At 38.8% G+C, this 26,103-nt stretch overlaps 1 protein-coding gene across 3 annotated transcripts in view; it reads left to right on the forward strand.

Annotated features, from left to right (window-relative positions):
- The window catches only part of AFF1 (ALF transcription elongation factor 1), a 165,521-nt gene extending 142,031 nt beyond the window's left edge, over nt 1-23,490 (forward strand). For all 3 annotated transcript variants that reach the window (XM_063458780.1, XM_063458781.1, XM_063458782.1), the window contains 9 exons: nt 4,165-4,405; nt 6,279-6,373; nt 6,515-6,578; nt 11,478-11,614; nt 11,866-11,937; nt 13,227-13,320; nt 14,398-14,441; nt 15,591-15,814; nt 17,735-23,490. In XM_063458780.1, coding sequence (XP_063314850.1) covers nt 4,165-4,405; nt 6,279-6,373; nt 6,515-6,578; nt 11,478-11,614; nt 11,866-11,937; nt 13,227-13,320; nt 14,398-14,441; nt 15,591-15,814; nt 17,735-17,856 — 1,093 coding nt within the window. In that variant the 3' untranslated portion in view covers nt 17,857-23,490. The remainder of the gene's footprint in view (nt 1-4,164; nt 4,406-6,278; nt 6,374-6,514; nt 6,579-11,477; nt 11,615-11,865; nt 11,938-13,226; nt 13,321-14,397; nt 14,442-15,590; nt 15,815-17,734) is intronic.
- Nucleotides 23,491-26,103: the final 2,613 nt, after the last annotated feature.

Genomic DNA, 26,103 nt, shown 5'->3' on the forward strand with positions numbered 1-26,103 from the left:
TAAAGAGAGCCCTATTTAGGCTTTCTTTATTGCAAGTTCTGTTTAATTAAGATTTTCTTATCCCCTGCTATGTTAATAGCTTGCTAGACCCTGCAAGAGCCTTCTGTATGTGATTAAAGTTCAATTTAGAGATTGAGATACAATTATTTAAGGTAAATGACATCTGTTTGAAAGTGAAACCAGTTTTTGTTTTTTTCTCCATGCAGGCTCTGTCAATCATAGCCAGGGGAGGTGTGGCTAGGGCTGCATAAACAGAAACAAATTGATTTAACTTCTAAATGACAGTGAATTGAGCAGTGAAATTGCAGGGGAATGATCTAGACACTAAAACTGCTTTATATAGCTAAAGTAATTTAGGTGACTATAGTGTTCCTTTAATCTAATGTGCCTTAAATGTTTACTCCAAGCAGTGGCGTACACACAAACCATGGGGCCACGGTGCGAAAACTGATCCGTGGGGTCCCCCTGCGTGCGCTTACTCTGCGCGGGCTGGGGCCGCAACACATGGCGGCGGGAACCTGGTCGCAGGGCTGCAACCCCTGCGACCACGGTATGTACGCCAGTGCATGAATAAACACATACACTTAAAGGACCACTACAGACACCCAGATCACATCAGCTCAATGAAGTGGTCTGGGTGCCAGGTCTCTCTAGTTTTAACCCTGCAGCTGAAAACATAGCAGTTTCAGAGAAACTGCTATGTTTCACTGAGGGTTAATCCAGCCTCTAGAGGCTGTCTCATTGACAGCCGCTAGAGGATTTTCTGCGATTCTCACTGTGAAAATCACAGTGAGAAGACGCTGAACGTCCATAGGAAAGCATTGAGTAATGCTTTCCTATGGGCGGTTTGAATGCGCGCGTGGCTCTTGCCACGCATGCGCATTCGGAGCTGAGAGGCTAACAGATGCACACAGACACACTCTAACACTAACACGCACACTCTAACACACACACTCTAATACTAACACACACACACTCTAATACTAACACACACACACTCTAACACACGCTCTCACACACACACACTCTAACACACGCTCTCACACACACTCTAACACACGCTCACACACACACTCTAACACGCTCACACACACACTCTAACACACGCTCACACACACACACTCTAACACACGCTCACACACACACACACTCTAACACACGCTCACACACACACACTCCAACACACGCTCACACACACACACTCTAACACACGCTCACACACACACTCTAACACACGCTCACACACACACTCTAACACACGCTCACATACATACACTCACACACACTAACATACACTCACACACACTAACATACACTCACACACACTAACATACACTCACACACTCACTAACATACACACACACTAACACACACTCACTAACATACACACACACACACACACTCACTCACACTAACACACACTCACACTAACACACACTCACACTAACACACACTCACACTAACACACACTCACACTAACACACACTCACACTAACACACACTCACACTAACACACACTCACACTAACACACTCACACTAACACACACTCACACTAACACACACTCACACTAACACACACTCACTAACATACATTCACACTAACACACACGTTTTTTTGTATTTTTTTTTATCCCCTCAGCCTCCTTACCTATGGAGAGCTGAGGAGATTCCCTGGGGTCCAGTGCTGTCACCCGGCTGGCTGGCTCTGCGGTCGCGCGAGGGAGCACTCTCCCCTGGGTGCTCCCTCTTCAGCTCCCTCGCGCGCCGCGTACTGATGCCGGAGCCGGAAGATGACGTCCTCTTCCGGCTCCGGTTTCAGTGCGGTGCGCGAGGGAGCTGAAGAGGGAGCACCCAGGGGAGAGTGCTCCCTCGCGCGCCCGCAGGACCAGCCAGCCGGGTGACAGCAGGGCCAGCCTCGGGGGGCCCTGAGGTGGCCGGCTCTTGGGCCCCCCAGGAGAAGAGGCTGGCCCTGTGGGTACATACCTGGGTCGCCTGCGACCCCGGTATGCACGCCACTGACTCCAAGTATAAGAAGCACTGCAGTCTGCTTTAGTGGTTAGGATACTAGAAAAGCCCTGGTAAACCATTTTGGGTCAGCATGGGCATCCAACGTGTATTTTTTTTTTTTTTTTTTAACAATGGGTGACTTTGTAGAAGCTGGTTGCCAAATCTGCTGGCAATTCATTGGCTCAGAGCGTCAGTTGAGCGATCTCAGCCGATGAGTGACCCTCTGTGAAAATAAAGTGCAGAATTGACATTAGACTGCCCGGAACTTTTGTTGTTTACAGGTGGAGTTACACCTCTTGCAGCAATCTAAAATATCTCCATATGTTTAGCGTTTTAAACTGAACATACAGACTCCAAGCACCGTGACCACTTCAACACACTGAAGTGGTTTTGGTGATTGGAGTAGCACTTCAATGAGCAAAAAAAATGTTGGTGCTGTGTAAATAATATTTTATTTATTTATTTTTTGTCAATCTGTGGCAATGCAGGTGTTGTGGACTAACCAACTAGCTTTAAAAGCTCCATAGAAAAAGATATGATTGTTCCTCCCTTTTTTTTCACCATATTAATCTGCTAAAACAACTGTATCTGGACAATCTAGGTTATTTTTCAACATTGTATTGTATGACCTGCCCAACTGCCAGGGCCAGCATCCTGTGTTTTGCGATTAGAGGATGGATTAAAGGGACACTTTTAAAGGGGCACTCCAGAAAGGCCTATTATACATAATCATTACAAAAGTTGTAATTTTTCCTAAATAGCTGCTTTTTCCCCCTTGTCCTCCTTCTCTCTCTGCACTAACTGAATTATGTAAAAAATGTCAAACATCTTCCGTTTTAGGAGGCTGGTTAATGTCCAGCAAGAGATAATGATTATTTGCAAATGTGCCTGCTGGCTGTGTGAAGCACCGTGCTCTCAGCCCTCAATCTGGGCAGATAGCGCCAAAGTGCACGGCACATTTCTGAATTTTGTCTGGGATCCCATTTCTGATCAGTGTTATACATTTAAAGTACTGATCACAAAGTGAAATCCTGGTCATAACTATCGCAAGAATGAAGTGCTCTCTGTCTTGCTTTTACACGCTGGAAGAAAGCAACCTATAATTAAATGGTCAAGCAAACTCTGTGCAAACTCTTTCACTATATCACTTACTGATATTACAATTTCAGCCACTAATGTTTTGTAGTATTTAATTAAACACCAAGTGTTTGATAAAAAAAAGGTGTACATAGAAAGAAACTTCCCTCTAGATTGTGGATTTAAACCCGAAAGATCTCCTAAAATCTTCCACAGATACATAGATACAAATATTAGGGTCCAACCAACTATAGGGAAATAGAAAATAACAAAGTGCAACTCTGTGTAATAATAATATAATAGTGATGTGTGCCAGTGGGTCACTCACACTTTCACTGTTAAAACAGGGCGTATCAGAAGTCAGTGTAGATTTCAGGTTGTTCTCTGCTTCCAATGTCTGGTCTTCCAGATCTCAAGTACTGTATATCCAATATGAAATGTAGAAAGATGTGCATAAAGTATAAAAAGCCTTTATTACTTACACATAGGTAAGGATCAATCAGCATAAAAACAAGTAAAAATCTGTCCAACGCGTTTCCTCCCACAACAGGGACTTTGCAGCAGTGAGACAGGTACACAAATTAATCATATGAATCAAATGAATTAATTTGTGTACCTGTACCTACTCATGAACATATACACTATAACAGCTAATGTACACACACATAAGATACAATCAACTGCAGTATAAATAAAACAAGCAGATTACGGCAACATACACACCTCAATTTAAAAAAAAAAATAGGACTGGCACGCTACAGGACTTGACAATCTCTTATTATGGCACTGTACTGCTAAAAGGTTGCCTGCCCCTGTTATAGGTTTTGTACATTGTCAGATTTAATTATTGTGACTTGCATGTTAAAGTATGTGTGTACCAGTGGCATACTATAATATTGGCTAGAACTATCTTGCCAAAAAAGTAACAAAAAGTCCCAAACTTCTTTGTGTCTAGTTTGAAGCAGGTCCTACATTAACACCCATCTCATATTTCAAATGATTTTTTTTTTTTTTTTGGTTTCTTGTTGTGAACATATGTATAATTAGAACAGATTTCTTAAGCCTGAATATCTTCTCAGGTTGCCTAAAAAATCTTCTGAGAAGCTTCATAAAGAGCATCGGTCGCAAAAAGCAATGTCTCAACCAGGCCCCACGCAGAAGTCCGCCCAAAGGCATGCACAAAAGCGGAGGCCCAGTGAAAGTAGCATCTGCAGCCAGCAGTCCACGACAAGTAGCGTAAAGAGCAATCACAAAGAGCCCTCCTCTGCCAAGCATAGGAGAGTGGACGAAAAAGTGTCTGAACGTGCTAAAAGCAACAAGGTACGTGTACGTACTGCTTCAACATTTGACACTTTTTGCTGTCAGAGTACGCCATGTAGGTTATTGCAGGTAATAGGTCATTCTAAATGACTTTGTGTAGTAACAGTACCTGTTTATAGATGTGGTTAATTTTTATGAATTCACACCAGATACCGTATATACTCGAGTATAAGCCGACCCGAATATAAGCCGAGGCCCCTAATTTTACCCCAAAAAACTGGGAAAACTTATTGACTCGAGTATAAGACTAGGGTGGGAAATGCAGCAGCTACTGGTAAATTTCTAAATAAAATTAGATCCTAAAAAAATTATATTAATTGAATATTTATTTCCAGTGTGTGTATATAATGAATGCAGCGTGTGTGTATGAGTGCAGTGTGTGTGTATGAGTGCAGTGTGTGTGTATGAGTGCAGTGTGTGTGTATGAATGCAGTGTGTGTGTATGAATGCAGTGTGTGTGTATGAATGCAGTGTGTGTGTATGAGTGCAGTGTGTGTATGAATGCAGTGTGTGTGTGTGTGTGTATGTATGTATGTATATGAATGCAGTGTGTGTATGAATGCAGGGTGTGTGTGTGTGTGTATGAGTGCAGTGTGTGTATGAATGCGGTGTGTATGAGTGCAGTGTGTGTGTGTATGAATGCAGTGTGTGTGTATGAATGCAGTGTGTGTGTATGAATGCAGTGTGTGTGTATGAATGCAGTGTGTGTGTGTATGAGTGCAGTGTGTGTATGAGTGCAGTATGTGTGTGTTGCAGAGCCTTGGGGGGGGCAATTTTATTCTTTTTTTTTTTACATTATTTTAATATTTTTTTTCCATTATTTTTTTATTTACTTATTATTTTTTTTAATTATTTTCATATTTTGTTATTATTATTTATTATTTGTAATGTTATTATTTTTTTTTTAATTATTATTTTATTATTACTTTATTTTTGTTTCGTCCCCCCTCCCTGCTTGCTAGCTGGCCAGGGAGGGGGGCTCCTTCCCTGGTGGTCCAGTGGGGTTGGCAGTTCAGTGGGGGGGCTGTGGGGGCTGCAGAGATGTTACTTACCTTTCCTGCAGCTCCTGTCAGCTCTCTCCTCCTCCGCGCCGTCCGGTCAGCTCCCTCTGTCAGCTCACACTGTAAGTCTCGCGAGAGACTTACACTGGGAGCTGACCGAGGTGCTGAACGGACGGCGCGGAGGAGGAGAGAGCTGACAGGAGCTGCAGGAAAGGTAAGTAACATCTCTGCAGCCCCCAGTCTGTATTATGGCAATGAAAATTGCCATAATACAGACTATTGACTCGAGTATAAGCCGAGTTGGGGTTTTTCAGCACAAAAAATGTGCTGAAAAACTCGGCTTATACTCGAGTATATACGGTAATTTGTGAGCAGATGTGCTGCAATTTAAGTGCACAATGTTGTTATTCTTGCTGAGGATCCCAATGTGGTGGACGTGGGAGGTGTCCTTGATTTAGCATGGCAATAACTTAATGGTTTCACCACTCATCTTGGTGCTGCTGGGCACCCATTCCCACAGTCCATGCATACAAATTCTCCTGCAAAGGCCACACTCACCGGTTCAGAGTGTAAGCTTGGTGCTCTTTTTGCAGAAGACCGGATATGGGGTGGGTGCCCTTGATGGGGTCAGGTACTTTGTCAAACTGTTCTAAAACAATTTGAAACGTTACATTGGGATGGTGCCAGAGCACATCTGGCACCATAACCACTACATTTTATTTTTCCCTTAACAATCTTGAGTTTGGTTTGTTAAGTCTTTTAGGCTTGCTTTTTAGTAAGAATAAGTAGTTATATGTTCAACATAGTTGTTAGCAGAACAAGACTTGCTTTTAACAACACAGCTAAAATAAATTCTATATGCAAATTTGCAGGCTTCTTCAGAAAATAAAATAACTCCTTCCCCAGTGCCTTCTTTGCCAAATGGTAATGCCAAGCCAACAAGACCTCAGCTGAAGTTTGAAGAAAAGTACGTTTGTATTATAATTCCTTACTCCTAGAACTTGTGTTGCCATGACAGCAAGTAGATTGTGAAGGTTTTTTATTTTATTTATTTTTTTATTTGCATGTTTGGATCTTTATAACATTTTATTTTCTTGTCCTATCGTAGGTTGTATACGTCAGACCATTATATGAATGAGGCCAAGAAGTTAAAGCACAAAGCAGATGCCATGGTACACTACTTTGACACTCATGTTTGTCGTGTTTTGAACAGTCATTTTGTATATTTAGGCAAGAGTACCTGCTGTAAAACCTGCTATTGCATTACAGGATATGTAAACCTTTATGATCCCACTTAACATCTTTTTGACAAATTGAAGAGGGGGGAAATAGAACCATATCTCCCTAGATATGGATGTGTATTTGGATTTTGTGTGTGTAAAGACTGTGTGTCTTTATGGCTCACACTTCTTTATCTATTTATTTCTATTGATTTCTTTCGATTTTTGGTGCAGATTTAGTAAAGTGTAAGGAAATGGATATGGTGTAATAGTAAAGTGCCACACATTTTCAGGTGATTATTTACAATGAAAATAATGTACATATAAAATGAACAAAAAAAATAGGAAATAATATTATGTAGCTGTAGTATAGCCAAACACCAGCATTTTACGTTCCAAGACTGTCATTGTTTGACGAAATTTGAGTAATCCCTTGGTATGCACGTTGTAATTACCATCATCATTTATATAGCTCCAGCATATTGCACAGCGCTTTTTAATTATAAAATGGGGATATTTGCTACAAGTAATTTACATACGAAATATAACAGACGAGGTGAAGAGGACCAGAATAAAAACATTTATTTTAAACAATGAGAATTTGAATTTACATCCTTGTAGGATAACACCATTATCTCTTCACATCTGCAAATGCTTTGACTTCTCTTCTTTACTTTTGCGTTTACAATAGATGGCCACTGAAATTTAAACCATTTGCCTATATATAAAATAAAAATAGGCAAATCCTGTATAGTTTTAGCTTCTCTAAATAAGTATTATATTTAAAAAAAAAAAATACAATTTGAGTTTAATATCAAGCATTACTGTTTCTAAAATGGTAAACATGTCTATGCTAGTTTCACGGAGAAAGCAGCAAATACTTGTGTTCAGAGGGGAATTAAAAGAAAACTACTCCCACACATTCGTATCTTTCCTAATCTTATTTCCTCTTTGGTATTTATGTATGCTTTCCTGTTTCCTTTCATATATAAAATCTACCAAAATGGAGTAGCATATATTGTTGATGGGTGTTAACTGCTTCATAGGGTAACCTTGGCACCTATATTGTCTGTAAAATCGATAACATGTTACCTCTTCACCTCCACATGGGTGTTTCATTATTATAGAAGGATATTTTCAATATAAATCAACCTTTTTATATTTTTTTGGCTTTCATCCCTTGCTTTAATATCCTCCTGTAGACATGGTGTCCAGGTGGCTATTTTTTATTTTTTTTAGCCTGTTCATTCTGCTTACATATTTGGATAATTTTAGTGCATCTCTAACCTAGCTTTCTATAACTTATTAAGAAATGGGTAACACTAAGAGCCAGATTTGTTCTTTAAATAGTTAATTTATTTTTTCTCCCCTTCTTTTTCTCCCTCTCAAATTTCTGTTGTATACCTCCTGGCAATCTTCCTTATGCACTGTTTACATTTCTCTTAAAACCTGTTAACCACTGCATGGCTGAAATAGTCCACATTTTCACTCCGAGAAAAGGCAGTGTTTACATTGTCCTTAGGGACACCTCCAAGTGGCCACTCCTCAGATGGCCACTGGAAGTGCTTCCTGGCTCAGTGCTGCACAGTAGGCAGCACTGCCTTTCAATGTCTCCACACACTGCATGGGGACGCTGAATTTTCCTCCTAGAGATGCATTGATTCAATGCATCTCTATGAGGAGGAGATGATTGGCCGAAACGGCGTTTGGCCCTGCCACCTTGCCAATTTTATCCAATCCAATGCTTTCCCGATGGCTAATAATTGGCAATTCTGATGTCAGCATGGGGGCGCGGAGCCAGTACCGGCAGACCCGCGCAGCAATGGAAATAAGGTGTTTTCATTCCTTTTAAGGGAGCTGAGGGTAGGGGGGCAAGCCACCTACATGGTGGGTTTTGCACTATAGGGTCAGGAATACATGGTTGTGTTCCTTTAATGTATTTCATAATGGACAAGAACCTATACATTTATGTATTATGGTAGAATGTTGAGTTAATAAAGATGGCTTTGTTTTCCATTATATTCAGTGTTCTATATACCATAACATGCTTGGCCTGTTTGCACAGACTTTATAATCTTTCATCAGAAATTTTCAGTACTTAGATTGACACATCATTTTTAAATACCTTTTGTTGATCTCTATTTGCAATATACCCTATCTGATAGAAAAATGCCAACACATCTCAATTACACACTGTTTATTCTGTTTATATATAGTTCAAATGTAAAGTTTAAGAGCCTTACAACGTTATCTGCTTTGGCCTTTAGCCAAACAGCCGAGCTTTCAGGTTTTTTTCTCACTGCTTCTGCAGGGAAACATGGTAAGATGTGTGTGAAACAGATCAGTAGAATCTAGTGACATCCCTTGTTCTGTAGAAACTAGTGCTTAGCACCATTGGAGCAGTGAGTAAATGTGGCATTCAAAATCCCCTGTCTGCTAGAAGTAGTTACACGTTTAGTCAGAATGGTGCCAACATGTAAATATTCAAGACATATATGGTATTTCCACTAAGTAATGTAACACTTTGAAAAAGACAAGATCTGAGACCGCCATATGCAGCATAGAAATGTTGTCTACTTCAGCTGCCTTTAAAATACATATACCGTATATACTAGAGTATAAGTCGACCCAAATATAAGTCGAGGCCCCTAATTTTACCCAAAAAAACTGGGAAAACTTATTGACTTGAGTATAAGACTAGGGTGGGAAATGCAGCAGCTACTGGTAAATTTCTAAATAAAATTAGATCCCCAAAAAAGTATATTAATTGAATATTTATTTACAATGTGTGTATATAATGAATGCAGAGTGTGTGTGTGTATAAATGCAGTGTGTGTATATAATGCAGTGTGTGTGTGTGTGTGTGTGTGTGTATAATGCAGAGTGTGTAACCGTGGTGGAGGGTGGGCATTTTTATTATATATTTTTTTTATTATTTTAATATTAAATTATTATTTTTTTAATATTATTAATTTTTTTTATTTTATTATAATATTATTTAAATTTGTATTTTTTTTTGTCCCCCCTCCCTGCTTGATACATGGCCAGGGAGGGGGGCTATATTATTCCCTGGTGGTCCAGTGGATGGGCTGTGCAGGAGGGGGGCTGGGAGCAAGCTGTTACTTACCTTTACAGCAGCTCAGTTGAGCTCCCTTCTCCTCCGTTCCAGTCAGCTCCACTGTAAGTCTCACAGTCTGAGTGCCGCACGGAACGCTCTGACGGCCGCGGCTCTTGCAAGACTTACAATGGAGCTGACCGGAACGGAGGAGAAGGGAGCTCAACGGAGCTGCTGTAAAGGTAAGTAACAGCTTGCTCCCAGCCCCCAACAGGACCGCCGGGCTTGTAATGAGCCCGGCGGTCCTGGTCTGTATTTTGGCAATGTAAGTTCCCATAATACAGACCTTGATTTGAGTATAAGACGAGTGGGGCTTTTTCAGCACAAAAAATGTGCTGAAAAACTCGTCTTATACTCGAGTATATACGGTATTTGGGAAGTATGCTGCCAATTGATGATGTGGGAATCCGCTCCATTCCCTGACTGGCTCACTGAATTTAGAACGCAGCACAAGATGGTTACTTCTATAAACAGTTTTTTTATACACATTTTTTGGCTCTTTATAGCACTTAAAGAAATAATGGAAAAACTAGAGCAAATCACTTGCTTTGCATTTGCTTTAAAAAGTGGTAAAATTAGGTTCTTAAAGGCTTTTAAAGATGAAATTGTCTATGCAACCAGTTGGTTAATGTTTGTATAAAGATGCACCAATTTTCTCCAATGATCAATTTTCTATATAGAATGAATGTGGAGTTTAAAAGCAAGGCTAGGCAGAGCTATCAGTGCCGTCTTGGAATGTTTGGGGCTTAACTGTGTTCATAATTGTTTTAACCCCTTAAAATAACGTTACGCCAACTACTTCTGGCACCATAACAACTGCATTGCAATTAAGTTGTTATGGTGCCTACATGTTTTTGAAGTAATAGGATACAGTTGCATTAAATATTTAACCCATTGCAAGATTAGGTTGGTTGGTTTTATTTAAAAAAAAAATAAAACATTTTGTTTATTTTTATTACAATCAAGGCTGTCCAGGTTAGATTAAATTTATACTTGTAATGTGGAAATGTAAATTAGGCATTTTATCAATCTGGCCGAAGAAGGTGTAGTGCCTGGGAGAATCTCACTTCCCCAAAAAAGTGGGAAGGCACACATAACCGACTATAACCATTACTGCACAATGCTGTAATGGCACACATGCTTAAAATGCACCCTGTAAGAATAGCTGCAGTATTTTCACAATTTGCATTGCTGTGTAACTCGACATTTGATTGTGCCAATTTCTATCTGGCACATTCTCACGGTGCCTTTCCAGTGTCAAGTAATTCCTCAGCTGAACCTTTCCCTCAAAGGATTACACGTTGTTAACGGCTTTCCAAATTATTTCCATAAGTGATGCAAACCTTATTCATACATCTCATCGCTGTAATGGGATTAACCATAAATCCCACAAATATTAGGTTTCAGTCTTTAACAGTTTTTCATTTGCTAATCTTTTGAAGGCATGGCGCACACTGCCATTGAAAATTCAATTTAATAAATGACTCTCTGGTAAAGGAGTATATTTATTTATATTGCTGTGATTAATGAACAGGTATAGACCTGTTTGTCTGAGCAAAGCTCTACCTAATTATATTTTCCCATGCCTTATTCTTTCCCTGGGTATGTCATTTATTTAATTTTTTTCCCTTGTTCAGTCACATTTATCATGTTATTTAGAAGCTACACAACTCCTCCGGAGATTCATTTAGTCGCTAAAATGTGTTTTTATTTTTGTATTTATTTTTTCTCTTTAGTCGAGCAAGATTGGAAAGGCATTCAACTACCTAGATGCTGCTATGTATTTCATTGAGTGTGGTATTGCGATGGAATCTGATGTGCAGACCCCGAAGCCTGCTTACACAATGTTTGCAGAGACTGTCGATCTCATTAAGTAAGTGAACACACAATATGTTATAGGCCTTAGCTGGATAGAATGTTCACCAATCAACAAGCATATGCACAGATGTGTTGCCTGTAACTAGGTATACTTACAATGAGAGGAAGCATCATCTTTGGCTTTATCTGCATTTTAATATTCACTTATTCCCCATTGTATTTTGTAAGATTCTATCCATTTGATTATTTTTATTTAGGTTTACTTACATAATATATTATATGTGAATGTATTTATTTTCTATTCAGGTTTATAATGAAGCAGAATAACTTTACAGATCGCTCAGCACCTGCGCATGAAAAGGCCCTAGCTACATTATGGTAAGTGTTTCCTGTCACTGTGGATTCTCAAAGCAATCCTTTACTAAATATTTAGTTTGTTTTGGGGTGTTTGCAACATCACCTCCACATTTACTGGTTTATAGCTTAATATTTGCACTTGTATCTGTTGTGCATTTATAATTGGTGTGTGCACGATTGTGATCATGCAAAGTGATGAGCGTGACTACACACAAATCTCAGACACTAATTGGACTTAACTTCCATAGCACTGTGGCCAAGACGTAAAATCTTAAGCGCAGAATATTTTGTAAAAAGGTGGGGCAATATTATGTTTATAGTCTTGTTTTCAGGAAGGTTTTTACTCTGAGCGTAGACTATTCACTCGTTTACCCATACTCAAGTTGTTAGCCATCAAAACTGGCCTATCTGTATATTAGTTGTCTCACATACTTTATTATTTATTTATTATCTCTTTGCACCCCCCTGCTTTTTTCCTCTCCTTTCTTTTAATGACCCTTTCCCTGCCTGTGCAGCCAAGGTGCTGTATAATAAATATTAAATACATCCTGTGTTGGAATAAAGTTGACTGACCCTAAATCATGCTCACCTGCCTGTTTACTGTGTTGATTCAAAGGTAAAAGGATACCGCACTCTCACAATGAAAACAAGCTTGACAAAGGCCTCTCTGTAGGTCGAAACGTTGCAGTTTTAAATAAATCTGCATTTTTTAAGAAACCTTGAGTGCATGGACCTACATTCTACTAATGTTTACTGGTTACTGTCAGAGTAATGATTCCACATGTCATCAATCCGTTAGTAATACACAGTCAGGCAGCAGTGGTCTTGACTTCTCTTCAGTAAATCTGAGTGGACGCAAGAGGCTCAGCAGAGAGAAGTGAAAAAGGCACGAACACTGTGAAACAGGTTGAGCTGTGCACCGGTCGCAAGGTGAATTCCGATGACAGCTGCACTTTGACCCAAGATCACTCACCGAGATGATTCCAACCCGAAATCACTAAAATTAAATGTAGAGTGGGGGAAATTGATTATAAGGCAGTAAATGGATGATAAGTTAAAGTATGTGCATACAATCATAAATAAATAGACTAAAACCTTGATCGTTTTAAAGAAAAGCTCCTGTGTCATGTGCCAATTTTTTATTTTAAAAGATGTTAGATATGGGTATTTTGTAAAGTTATGTTGTATTCTTTATACTGATTTGAAGATCTACTATTCATATGGAAGATATAATTTGGAAGAGAAACGGTGTAAAAAGAAAAAATATAAACCCAAGTCAATTTGTATGTGTATTTTATTTTTATTCTCAGTATGCGTTGCCAGTCCGTTCTGTTTATGGCAATGTTCCGCTACAAAAAAGACACTGTTTTCAAGTATTCCCGCACGCTTGGGGAACACTTTAAGGTAAGAGCACATTTATTAATTTCATCCTCCACACTTTACTGTATCATACTATGCGTCACTGCCTACTTGCATCGAGATTCAGCTTTAGTGTGATCCAGCTCCTTAGCTTGACAGGGTTATTCACAAATGAGTGAATCTCATTTTTTATTTTTATTTTTACTTTTTAAAGCCAAAATAGCCAAACTGAAAACATAATTGACTCTCTGAGATTTAAAGGACCTCTATAGCACCCAGACCACTTCAGCTTAATTAAGTGGTCTGGGTGCCAGGTCCATCTAGTGTTAACCCTGCAGCTGTAAACATAGCAGTTTCAGAGAAACTATGTTTACAAATGGGTTAATCCAGTCTCTAGTGGCTGTCTCATTGACAGCCACTAGAGGCTCTTCCGCGCTTCTCACTGTGATTTTCAAAGTGAGAAGACGCCAGCGTCCATAGGAAAGTATTGATAATGCTTTCCTATGAGACTGGCTGAATGCGTGTGCGCGGCTCTTGCCGCGCATGCGCATTCAGCCGGTGATGTCAGAAGAGGGAGGAGAGTCCCAGCGCTGGAGAAAAGGTAAGGGATTAACCCCTTCCTCCCCCTTCAGTGCCACGGGAATGGGACCCTGAGGGTGGGGGCACTCTCAGGGCACTATAGTGCCAGGAAAACAAGTTTGTTTTCTTGGCACTACAGTGGTCTTTTAAAACAAAAAACAAAACATTTTTGTACTAATTTAGATTTTTTTAAATTCTGTTTGAATTCCATTGATTCTCACTTTATTGAATCCGGCAATACTCACTCTAAGGAATATTGTGCTTCTGTGTGATAAGCTGGCAATGAAGTCAGCATGTCCCCGTTACGTTGGCAGGTGTGCCCTGTTTCATGAAAGTTCCTCCTGCAGGGTCAGCTGTATACAAGGGGGTGAGATGTGGGCAGAAATCCAGCACTTGTTAATTGGTTAATTATAGAGAAAGCAATTAAATGTTTAACTTGTCACTATTAAAATATATGTTCATCGATTGAGATTTTTTTTTTTTAAGCAAAACACATGTTTTATGTGTGTTATATAAATTTATTTATATTTAATTTTCCTCTAGAGTTCTTCCCGAGCTGCACAAGCACCTTCTCAGTGTGTTTCAAGGTACGCATGTCTTTTCAGGTTATGTTTAGCTTATGGCATCTGTAATCTGAGATATATATATATATATATATATATATATATTATAATGTGTGTGTATATAATTTGTAAAACCTCAACCACCCTCAATCCGACAAGAAGCATTAAACAATGTAGCCCGCTTAGATATTAAAAATAATACATTTTGTGGTTAGCATCCTACTAGAACTACAAACATCAATACCTCCCCTCCACAATAAGAAGAAAAGGAAAACTGTGTCTGTCAGGATACCTGTGGTTACTGACCAGGTAGGGATCCAGCCTGTGGGTCTTCTCCCACATGATGGGACGTTCCTCACATTTCCTCCTCTTATCTCGGCCATTCAGGCACCAGCCACTGTAGCTACGCCCCTTTTTATGACTCTGCGCATGCGCGCTGGTGTCGTGACGTCGATGTCACGGCCCCACAAAACTTTAGAATTCGGTCACTTTGGGGGCGTGGCATCACTTAAAGAGCCAAACTATAAAAAGGACTCCGTTGCAATGAATCATTGCCCTGTTGTGGTTCTAGCTTGCTTGTTCCAATAGTGCATACTCTGGTTTGGTTTATTGGTATTTGACTTGGCTCTGATTTTGACTTTTGTGTTCTCCTTCCCTTTGACTTGGCTTGTTTATTCGCTTACATGTTTTCTGGCTTCCTTGACCTCTGCTTGTCCTGGGCTATTCTCTGTCCTTTCCTACATTCGTCCGCCCATTCTAAGGCATTCTGCATATTGGATTCCTGTGTCGTTCCTGACAGTGTGTGTGTAATTTTTCTTATTGTGGAGGGGAGGTTTTAAGAGATATAAGTTTGTAGTTCTAGTAGGTTGTTTTTTATTCTCGTTAACCACAAAGTTATATTTTTACTATCTAAGCAGGCAACATTGTTTAATGCTTCTTGTTGGATTGACGGTGGTTAATTGCTTAAAAACAAAATGTAAAAAGTTTGTAACAGTTTCATGCGATAAGCTTCACTCATGATGAGTAAAAGTGTCACACCAACTGCCTTGAAATTTTAAGCTTAGCAAGTATAAGGTATAAGTTCTGATGTTTTTTATTCTGACATGACCTCATTGCATCATTTGTTATATATAATATATATATACATATATTTATTTATATATTTTATATTAGAAGTACTGGTACGCCTTCTCCTCTCTCCCAAACTCATACCTCTGCGAGTTCTGGAGGATCGCAGTCAAGATCCATTCCTAGCAATAATGGAGGTCAAGGTTCATCAATCAATATCCCCCAGGTGATTCATCAGGTAGCATCGTCATATGTCAACATCACCTCGTATTTTCTGAACGCTTATGACATCTGGGAGCAAGCAGATTTACTGGCAAAGGAAAATAAAGGTAAGCAACTTCTACCCTTGCAGGCAGTGCTGTGAGCGTGTATGCAGAGGGGAAGCTTTCGAATCCCCACACCTCACCACCCTTTCCCGCCTCCCTACCATCTGTATTATTAATTTGTTTAATCCCCACCTCAGCTCACCCTCACTCCCTCTCCTCAGTGTATGCATGTGTTCTGAGACTGGGAGGATGGTCCAATTAAAAGCTTCTCTGTGAAAAAAGTTAAATGTAGCAAAATTTAGATTAATGCTATTAAACTTCCAGTCAAACATACCAACTTCTAAAATGGTTTCACATTGAAATGTTATATTACTCCTTGTATTTTGTGACCTGTAACTTTTAAAATAAGCTGAAATACTATACATATTATGCACTTTGAAAAACAAGACATATAAATGAATTTATTTTGAATTACTTTTCTAAGCTGGACATATTATGCAGAAATGAGATAGGAGTGGCGATGTTGGACTAGCCAATGTCAGAACCCCAAAGTAGGTTACAAGAGGTAACACGGGGGCTTAACCCCACAACAAGTAAATAACTACCAACTGAAAGAGTGGGATAGAAAAAAAAAAAAGCATTCACTCAAAAGTGAATGGGATTCAATCTCCCTCTAGAAGATTACCTCCTAAAGTAAACGTAACAAAGAAAATGGTAATAACCTTTATTATACTAAAATTAAGCAAATAAAATATATATAATAGGTATAAAGCTTACCCTGGATAGAAACACCATAGAAAGTTGTGTTAGTGAAAATCACATGAAGGTGAGGAATTAAAAACCTGGGGATATGTTCCTTAATCTCATAGAAAATGATATATGTATATATTGTATGTGCACATACGTATAAAATCCACTAAAATAAATAGTAGTAAGGCCTCTAAAGAGGACCAAGTAAAACTATAGGGACATCCGATATGTAGACCAATATATAAGAGAAACGGAACATAAGTACAGACGGCTCCGTACAAAAGGTGAAAATTAAATAAACCAAGTCGCGCTAAAACGGTAAAATCCGTAAGTAATATATATATAGCTGGGATCGTGGTACCTAGCGATAGTAGAAATGCCGATATGGTACTGGAGTTAAACTGTGGTCATTAAAAATAGTGTCTCAATAGAGTATATCAAGATAACTCACTGGTGGAAAATAAATTAACGAAGAAGCACAAACGGGTGTAGAACTATGTAGCCGACCCTGCTGTACAGACTCTCTGGGAGGCTATATGTCTCGTTTGGCAATATAAACTATAGGGGAAATCCAATAGTGATATATCCCCTAGTGTGAGACTAAAAGATACATAAAATCCACAACGGTATATAACAGCAGTACCTTAAATCAAAAAAGCCCCATCCAAAATTAGTAACTTTAAAGGAAAGGAGACAATATCCTAGAAAACCCTGGGCTTACTATCTAGCCCACAGGCAGGCCAGAGATACTAAACTGCTGCTTCAAGGCAGCCTAGCAAATCCCTATAAGCTTATGTAAGCACATACTTTGAAAAAATAATGAAAGCGGACATCCGTCAAACCCAGGTAAAAAGTAGAAAATAAATGCTTAGTAAAGTAAATGCATCGTCAAAATGCTCAAATTTTTTTTTTTTTTCATAATAAATTAGATTTTATATATGTATATGTCACATCAAATTAAAGCCCATTTTGTCCTTTAAAAAAAAAAAAAAAAAAAACAACCGATATATAATATGTGTTGATGCAATAAATGAGAGATGCAAATTGCAGTTGAACATAAACCGCACAACATGCAAAAATAGCTTGTCCTTCAGGATATGTCCAGCTTCTAAAGCTGCGTCCTTAAGGGGTTAAGATCAGACTGCTCTTGGTTCTGTGCTCTTTGGTTATGATATGTATTTAGTGAAGGTAATGATTTCTAATAGTTTATACCCTTTTTTTTTCTCCCCATAGAATTCTTTGCAGACCTCAGTGCATCAGTTTGTCCCCTGGCTCTGAACAGCACTATGATTCAGCTGGTACACTACACAAAACAGGGTCTGCAATGGCTGAGACTGGAGTCGGGCATGACTTAAGCAAAGGACAGATGTGGGCCCTCTGAACTGTTTTGCACTTTGAAAGCCCGTGGAGGGTCCATGATTGGGCACATGAATTGAATGAAAGGGTAGGAAAAAGGAAAGAGGGTCATGGTATCTGCTATGACTGGACATCTATGAACATTGCCTAGTACGGCAAATTCTTTGAGATGAAGGAAATATCAGAATTAAATAATGCCTATTGGGCTTATCACAAAAAACGTGCAATGTGTTATTAGAAAGGTCAGACACGTCAATGGTCTTTAAGCATTTCTTAATGATACCAGCAGAGTAGAGATGTCTTCTGAAAGCGTGGCAAGCTGTTGGAGTATCACATTGTGGTTTCTCAACCATAGCCCATGGTAAGTGAACAACTGGAAGAAATCTGACAATCTTAAGGAAGATTATATATGCCAATAATAGGGGAACATATGTAATTTATTTTTTTTGGGGGGGGGGATGTTTTTTTTGTTTTGTTTTTTAATTTTAGAATGCATTTCCCCACTTGTAGCTTTGTTTTTGTAATAATAAATCCCAAAAAAATTCTGATGCAAAGAATGAAACACTGAAGGAGGAGGGTTTGCTGGTGTTTTGTACGATGTTCAAGTTCAGTGCTTTGTGCCTTACACCAACATCCTAGTGTCCTTGTAAAATCTCTTATTTTGTATTCCAAGTCCATATTTATTGGGGGGAAGGGAAAAAATATTTCACTATTCAGTTTGTGGCATAGTTGATTATATCGGTTATATAAATTGGTATTAAAAGGCCCAAACCTTTCTTATACAGTGGCTTGGTGATCCTGCTATTTTCTAAGCAATCTGGATGCTGTGTCTTTTCTACCCATTTACTTGGCTTCTCTAATGAAAGAATCATTGGGTTGAGCACAAAGCTAGAGTAAACACTGCCATCAATTCTAACTTCCATCATCACTGCCATGCTTCCACACCTTCACACTTCAAATTAATTAATTTATTTTTGCTAGTTTTTACGTTTTACCACTGTGATTTTTGAATGGTCTAAAAATCACACTTTATGGCAACTGGTTTTGTTTTCCTTTCTTCTATTTTAATAAACTGGAAGTGAAAGACCAGGATATTTTGCAATGTTAGAACCGTTTTGTGCTGTTTTGTGTTTCCAATTGGAGCGGTCCACCCCTTAACTGCTGCTATGTTGTTTATTTTTATTTTTTTTAATTCTTCTAAAGGAACACCAACATTCCTTGCATTTATAATAAATCTCTAAATATAGGTACAAAACATTACCGAGAAATACATTCATGGTTTGCATTCAGACCAGTTTTTACTGCCTTGTTCCATTCATCTAAGTCACGTTCCAGCCACAAATAGCACTTGGATTATAACACAAGCAGGTTAGAGAATGATTAAAATGATCAAAAAGGTAAACCTTTTCAGACTGGAAATGCTCTTTTGTGCAAAGGAGTGTCATACACAATTGCACAACACATGAACTGTGAATGGCTCAATATGAAAACCCATTAAGATTTGTGAATGTGCTATTGTAAGACTGCCATTGCTTGTGGGTTAAAACTATTGAGCAAATGAGACCTAAATATTTGATTTGTTTGTGATGATCCCCTTATTCAAATGAAGACCTCTGTATGTGGCCTATTATGTAGGTAGTGAGTTTACTAACCGATCACTCAACCACTGTGCCTTTTTATGGTAGCTCTTCAGGCATACGCTCTGAAATCAGGTGTAGTATGCCTTATACCTTGCATGTGAAAATGAAGACAGGTAATTTTATATTTTAATCAGTATTGGCAACATTGTTGAATCATTTTTGGTTATAGAGAGTGGAAATCAGATGACACAGTGGTTATCAATGTAATTGAGAATGGAATACGACAAACCTATATTGTATGAGACTAGATGCTTCCCGAAGCATTGATGGCTAATGATGTACCTTATGCTACCAAGCTCTTTATCGGGTATTTAATTCTAGATCAGTTAGATTTATAATGCTGATTGGATCAGGTGTGGCTTTGGGTGGAAATTATCATTGGCTGGCATCTGTTAAATGATATCCTGGGGGTAATGTAATGCAGATATTGGAACACTGGGTGGTTGCTTAAAATAAAAATTCCAATAAAGACGACAACAGCAGAAATATGGACATTTCAGTCTGAATAAGCTCCACACAGCTCTTTAAATATAGGAGTATCACTGAGCTATATGCAATTTGCAAACCATCATTGTACTTGCATAACCAAGTTTAAGAAACATACTTTTTGTTTCACGATGTGGTATATTTCTAACAATAACTGATTTTACTGTGCTCCTGGCAAGGCACGCAAGTCCTCAAAATCCTAATATTCACTGGCATATATAAGGTGATTAAATCAGTCATTTTAAGCTTACAAATGGAAGCAGTGCCTTAAACATCAGTTGAAGCAGTTGGGTAGGTCTTAATGAAACCATTGTTGTATTGACATCACTTATCAGGACTGTTTTATGACATGCTTTCTCTAGCATTTAGAGCTCTTTACAGTATTAATGTTCAAATGGCCCGCAGTGTAATTCCGGTCTTGGTTGTAAACATAATTTCAAAACTCTTTGTGATGTGATAGCCTGTAGTTTGAGAATGTATCTTTTAGACTAATGTACAAGAACAACCCGTTCTTGTGAGTTTAATCCAGTGAACATACAACTATTTAACATTATGTGCTTCTGATATGACCGGTATAGTGTCATTACCTTAACAAACACATGGAGTTAAGGCTCTGTTAATGTTTTTTGAACTTGTGTTTCTATTCAAGAAAGTTAGTAATTTGTTCAGACCTTTTCTCATTTATTACCAGAGTGCCCTGTTCTTAGGACATTCCAAACATCACACCTCTCTATTTAATGACACCACTGGAACAAGTTTGGAGCCTGATCATTCATTACTGTTTTAAAACCAGTGTCATAAATGTCTTTACATGTATCTTTACACATTGGATAATGTTCTAGGTGCCAAGTTTCTTTGTACTCTTAACATCTGTGTTAATACCCGAGAGATAATGTGCCTTAATGTAAAGGATTTTTAGTAACCATTGTGGTTAATATTATAGTGTTGTAACGAATAAGTAGCCTTGCTGTTGTGTAGATAAAGATTTATTTTTATAAACCTTACTTACACATATAAATGAAAATCCGCATCACCAGTACTGAATGGGTTTACCAGTTTCTAATTCTACAATCATCAATGATTATAATTTACGCCTTTTGAAAGTCCATATAGAGATTTAAGAACCTGCTTTGTTATTAAGATAGAATATTACAGGGCATGTGGATGAACACAACGACCTTTAATAATGGTGGAATGCAGGTGCTTAAAACCTTGAAGTTACCCTTCCCTTTTCATACTTTCAGATTTATATGCACAAGTTGCACTTACAGCAGATTTTTTTTTCTTCTTCTTAATTCTGTCTAATTGGTGTTTTTGCATATATATTTTTTTCCCCAACCCTATGACAACTTTTCCATTTATGATTGCTTTTCTCTGTGGGGTTCTCTACCTTGTTCCAATTGAGTTTACTTTACAGTGCAAGTGTTGGCTCATTTTTTGGCAAATGATGTTTACTTTTATGCAGCTCCTCATGTGTCGCAAATGTCATAGTGGTAAGAGAAGCTGCACCTTCTTGTACCCCAGGTGGCATTGCAAGTAGAGTTTGGTATGAATAGAACAGATAAAATTATGTTCAGTCTGCCCCAGCCTACTAGAGAGCAGGTGGGGATTGGAAAACTGCGCCACGTCATTCCCTTTACCATCTCCATGTGTGCATGCAGTGAATATGTCCTTAGAATGCACACCACTTTTCAGGAGGTCTAACCTAGAATGTGGGGGGAGTGGTTCTTATGAAGAAATGGAAAAGTTCAGGTCGCTTCCAGTCCACAGCACATTTACTTTTGACTCCTTTATTAATTGTGGGAAAAGAGAATTGCTTCTTAGTTTAATGGACTGTGCTACTCCCCCGGCCCTGACCTAACTGGGTAATTGGGCAAGGGGAGTTTAGACTCTTCCTGTCATTATTTGACCAAAAAAGTATGGCCGGGGGGCTTTGTTGCCCCCTCATATAGCTTGTCCTTTGATTATCAGGGATAGAGAGAAGTAACAAAGGCATTACGCACTCTCTCTGTAATAAGTTATTGGTAAAGTTAAAGGGATACTATATAGTCACCCAGACCACTCGGTTGATTGAAGTTGTCTGGGTTCACTGTCCCTGTCAGTTTAACCGTGCAATGGTAATTATTGCAGTTATTGAAAAACTGCAATAATTAGCTTGCAGGGTTGACTCCACACTCTGCATGAGGACATCCAGTGTCCACTAAAACCCCATAGGAAAGCATTGATTTAATACTTTCCTATGGGGTTGTCCAAATGTGATTGCCGCGCATGTTCATTAGGTCCCTGACCTCTGGGGGGGGAGGAGCTAAGGCAAAGTCTGACCCTGCACCGAGGAACATTGGCGCTGGGTTCAGGTAAGTGACATTACCCAGTATTTTCTCTCAAGGGCAATGGGAATTAAATAGCTTGATGCCCCTTTCCTAGTGACAATGCGCAAATGGATATCCTATAACAATATTATCACTCGAGCCTATCCTGTTATGTAAAGTTATTTGACAGAAGCAGAAGAAGTTTAATTTAGTGAGCACTAAAGAATAGGTTAAGCCAACTGCTGTTTCTTCATCAAATTGTCATCAGGCACAGAACCCCACAAGTAAAAATGTAGTCTCAGCCTTTTGGTATTTACACTATTACCTATATATTGTACCCATATCGGAAAAAAATACATATAGACAGAATTTGTGATCTGGGTGAGGGTGGGAGATTGGAGAGATCTGCTTTAATCTTTGATTACAACCCAATGTTTGCAGTGCCTTATTGTATACTTCAGGGTCAATAATTAAATGGAATACTATGTATTTAATTTTTTTTTGTTTCACACAAAGTAATATGATTTTGTTTTGTAGGGCCTTTAAATTTTTATTTTTTTGTTTCATCCCATTTTTTTTCATTGTAATTATTCTTAAAGTTGTCCTTTTTCATCAACACCCCCCAAAAAACTAAACCCATCAACAACGTTCCCAGGGTTAAAATGGGATTGAGCTTGAGATTACTTTAAATGTTACATTTTCAATATTTTCCATTATAACTAAACTGTATTGATGGCAATTTCTTAATGAATTTTCCTCCTCTTAAAATGCAATGTGACTCACTCCGTAATTCATATTGTAATGATTGTAATATGTGCAATGGGAAAATGTGCAAGTAATACCTTTAATGGAGGTAATTGGTGTATTTTAAACTACTTTCTGCAAAACCTTTGCATTCTGGGGCTTTTGTGAATATACTTCAGCTGCCTTGTACAGTTCGTTGGGACATAAAGACTAAACAGATCTGTGATTTTTGTTTTATTATATTTTCTTTTATTTAAAGAAAGAAATAAGTCTATGCTAATTCTCTTTCCAAAGAAGCTGTGCCACTGATATTTTGTTCATTATATTGTCTGATGATTTGCTGTAAAGAATAGAAAGAAAAAAAAAACTTAACGTTAAATGATTTATTCTTTTTTGGCAAAAGAAAATGTCAGGAATTAATCTGTAAATAAAATATCAACTATATTTCTATGAATGGTTTCCTTCAATTATTTTGCGAACCAGCCTCACTTGTTTTGATTTCTAATCACTAATTATGATCCCTACAAAGTGTGAGTTTGTGTCTGCAGGATTGATGTGCTGCACTGGAATACAGTTGTAATTAAAATTATTCAACCCCAATTGAAAATCCATTTTATTGTCAACATTTATGGACTTTCAGGTGTTTGCAATAAACAAATCAAACAAAAGCAATGGAAATAGCTAAACACAACATGCAAACTTATAATGACTTAACCAGTCTCAAAATTATTCAACCCCATAATTAGAATCCATCACAACAGCACACATATGCAAAACTTGTGTTGTCGCAAGCACACCTGATGCAACTTATTAAGGGCTTCATTATTTGCACCAGGTGTGCTTGAGCTGTAATACTTGAAATACCTGAACAGGCTAGGGGTTAGAGTGTCATGTTTGACTGCATGTTAGAAATATGGCTTAGTCAAGAGAATGAAATACAAAAACCAAGAGATAAGTCAGCACTAATTAACACACAAAATAACGGAAGGCAGCAACCTAAAAAAAGGATCCCTCTAGACCAGGGGTTCTCAACCTTGTCCTCAAGGACCCCCTACCAGTCCAGGGTTTAGGGATTAACTGGGTGTGTCTAAAGTGTTTAAACTCTAAGGTTTTTTCTTTTTTTTTCTAAACACCTTAGACACACCCAGGTAATCCCCAAATCCTGGACTGGTAGGGGGTCCTGAGGACTGGGTTGAGAACCCCTGCTCTAGACCCTTAAAACTAATGTAAAAATAAGACCAGACAAGGAAAGGTTGCGCCAAAGATAAATATATATATATATATATATATATCAGGATACATAGTAAGACCAGCACTCACGGTTTTGTAGAAAAATAAAAGGCGTAGATTTTATTTAAACATAGTAAAAAAAATGGTAGCTCGACGTTTCAGTCCTCATCCAGGACTTTCATCAGGAACATTAGCCATATGTACAAAGAGACAACATATATAGGAGAAACAATCATTAGAAAATTAGCTTATCCCAGGTGTATACACTCTCCGGTACCGCCGGCGTTCTAGAGTGCCGCATGCGCGTGCGTGCTCCGCCCATCAATAACGTAACCACGTGGTATACGTTGCCGTGACAACCGGACACAAGCCAAGTCGCCACGGCAACCATTGCGGTGTATATCGTAAATATAAAATATAAGCGGTGCAAATTATAGTGTAGATTTATGGTGTAAAACACGTGTATTTTACTAGAGTATTGGACATACTATCTCAAATGTAAAATATATAAAGAGCACAATTATAATTGAAATTCCTTTAACCCCTTAAGGACACATGACATGTGTGACATGTCATGATTCCCTTTTATTCCAGAAGTTTGGTCCTTAAGGGGTTAAAGGAATCTCATTACGGTGTGAATGAAGTGTCTTTTAAAGTGACCATTGCCTATAACAAGTTATAGTGTATATATAGAACCGTGCAAAGTGTGCAAACTGACCATGTTTATATATATATATATATATATATATATATATATATATATATATATATATATATATATACACATTTTGTGCAAATATAAGTGCATATATAAGATAATTAATAATATACTACATTTAAATTCCACTATGTGCAAAATAGTGCATAAATATCTTAAAGTGCATAAAAGAATATAAAATAAAGTGCATAGTGATAATAGCACCAATTAATAATATATTCTAATACCACTGTTTAGGTATATTTTTTAGATGTGCAAGGCAGAGAAAACATACCAAATAAAGGCACTTCCTTTTAGTCCGGCCGGGTACAGGAAACAAAATCTCCCTGTACCCGCGGACCATACAGGGCTCGGCCACGCTACAACATAGGTAGGGGTGGGGGGAGGAAGAGAGTGACAAGGGAGGGAGGGGGAGAAAAAAGAGTGACAAGGGAGGGAGGGGGAGAAAAAAGAGTGACAAGGGAGGGAGGGGGAGAAAAAAGAGTGACAAGGGAGGGAGGGGGAGAAAAAAGAGTGACAAGGGAGGGAGGGGGAGAAAAAAGAGTGACAAGGGAGGGAGGGGGAGAAAAAAGAGTGACAAGGGAGGGAGGGGGAGAAAAAAGAGTGACAAGGGAGGGAGGGGGAGAAAAAAGAGTGACGAGGGAGGGAGGGGGAGAAAAAAGAGTGACAAGGGAGGGAGGGGGAGAAAAAAGAGTGACAAGGGAGGGAGGGGGAGAAAAAAGAGTGACAAGGGAGGGAGGGGGAGAAAAAAGAGTGACAAGGGAGGGAGGGGGAGAAAAAAGAGTGACGAGGGAGGGAGGGGGAGAAAAAAGAGTGACAAGGGAGGGAGGGGGAGAAAAAAGAGTGACGAGGGAGGGAGGGGGAGAAAAAAGAGTGACGAGGGAGGGAGGGGGAGAAAAAAGAGTGACAAGGGAGGGAGGGGGAGAAAAAAGAGTGACAAGGGAGGGAGGGGGAGAAAAAAGAGTGACAAGGGAGGGAGGGGGAGAAAAAAGAGTGACAAGGGAGGGAGGGGGAGAAAAAAGAGTGACAAGGGAGGGAGGGGGAGAAAAAAGAGTGACAAGGGAGGGAGGGGGAGAAAAAAGAGTGACAAGGGAGGGAGGGGGAGAAAAAAGAGTGACA

Source organism: Pelobates fuscus, chromosome 6, assembly GCF_036172605.1.
Source record: "Pelobates fuscus isolate aPelFus1 chromosome 6, aPelFus1.pri, whole genome shotgun sequence".
Taxonomy (NCBI): domain Eukaryota; kingdom Metazoa; phylum Chordata; class Amphibia; order Anura; family Pelobatidae; genus Pelobates; species Pelobates fuscus.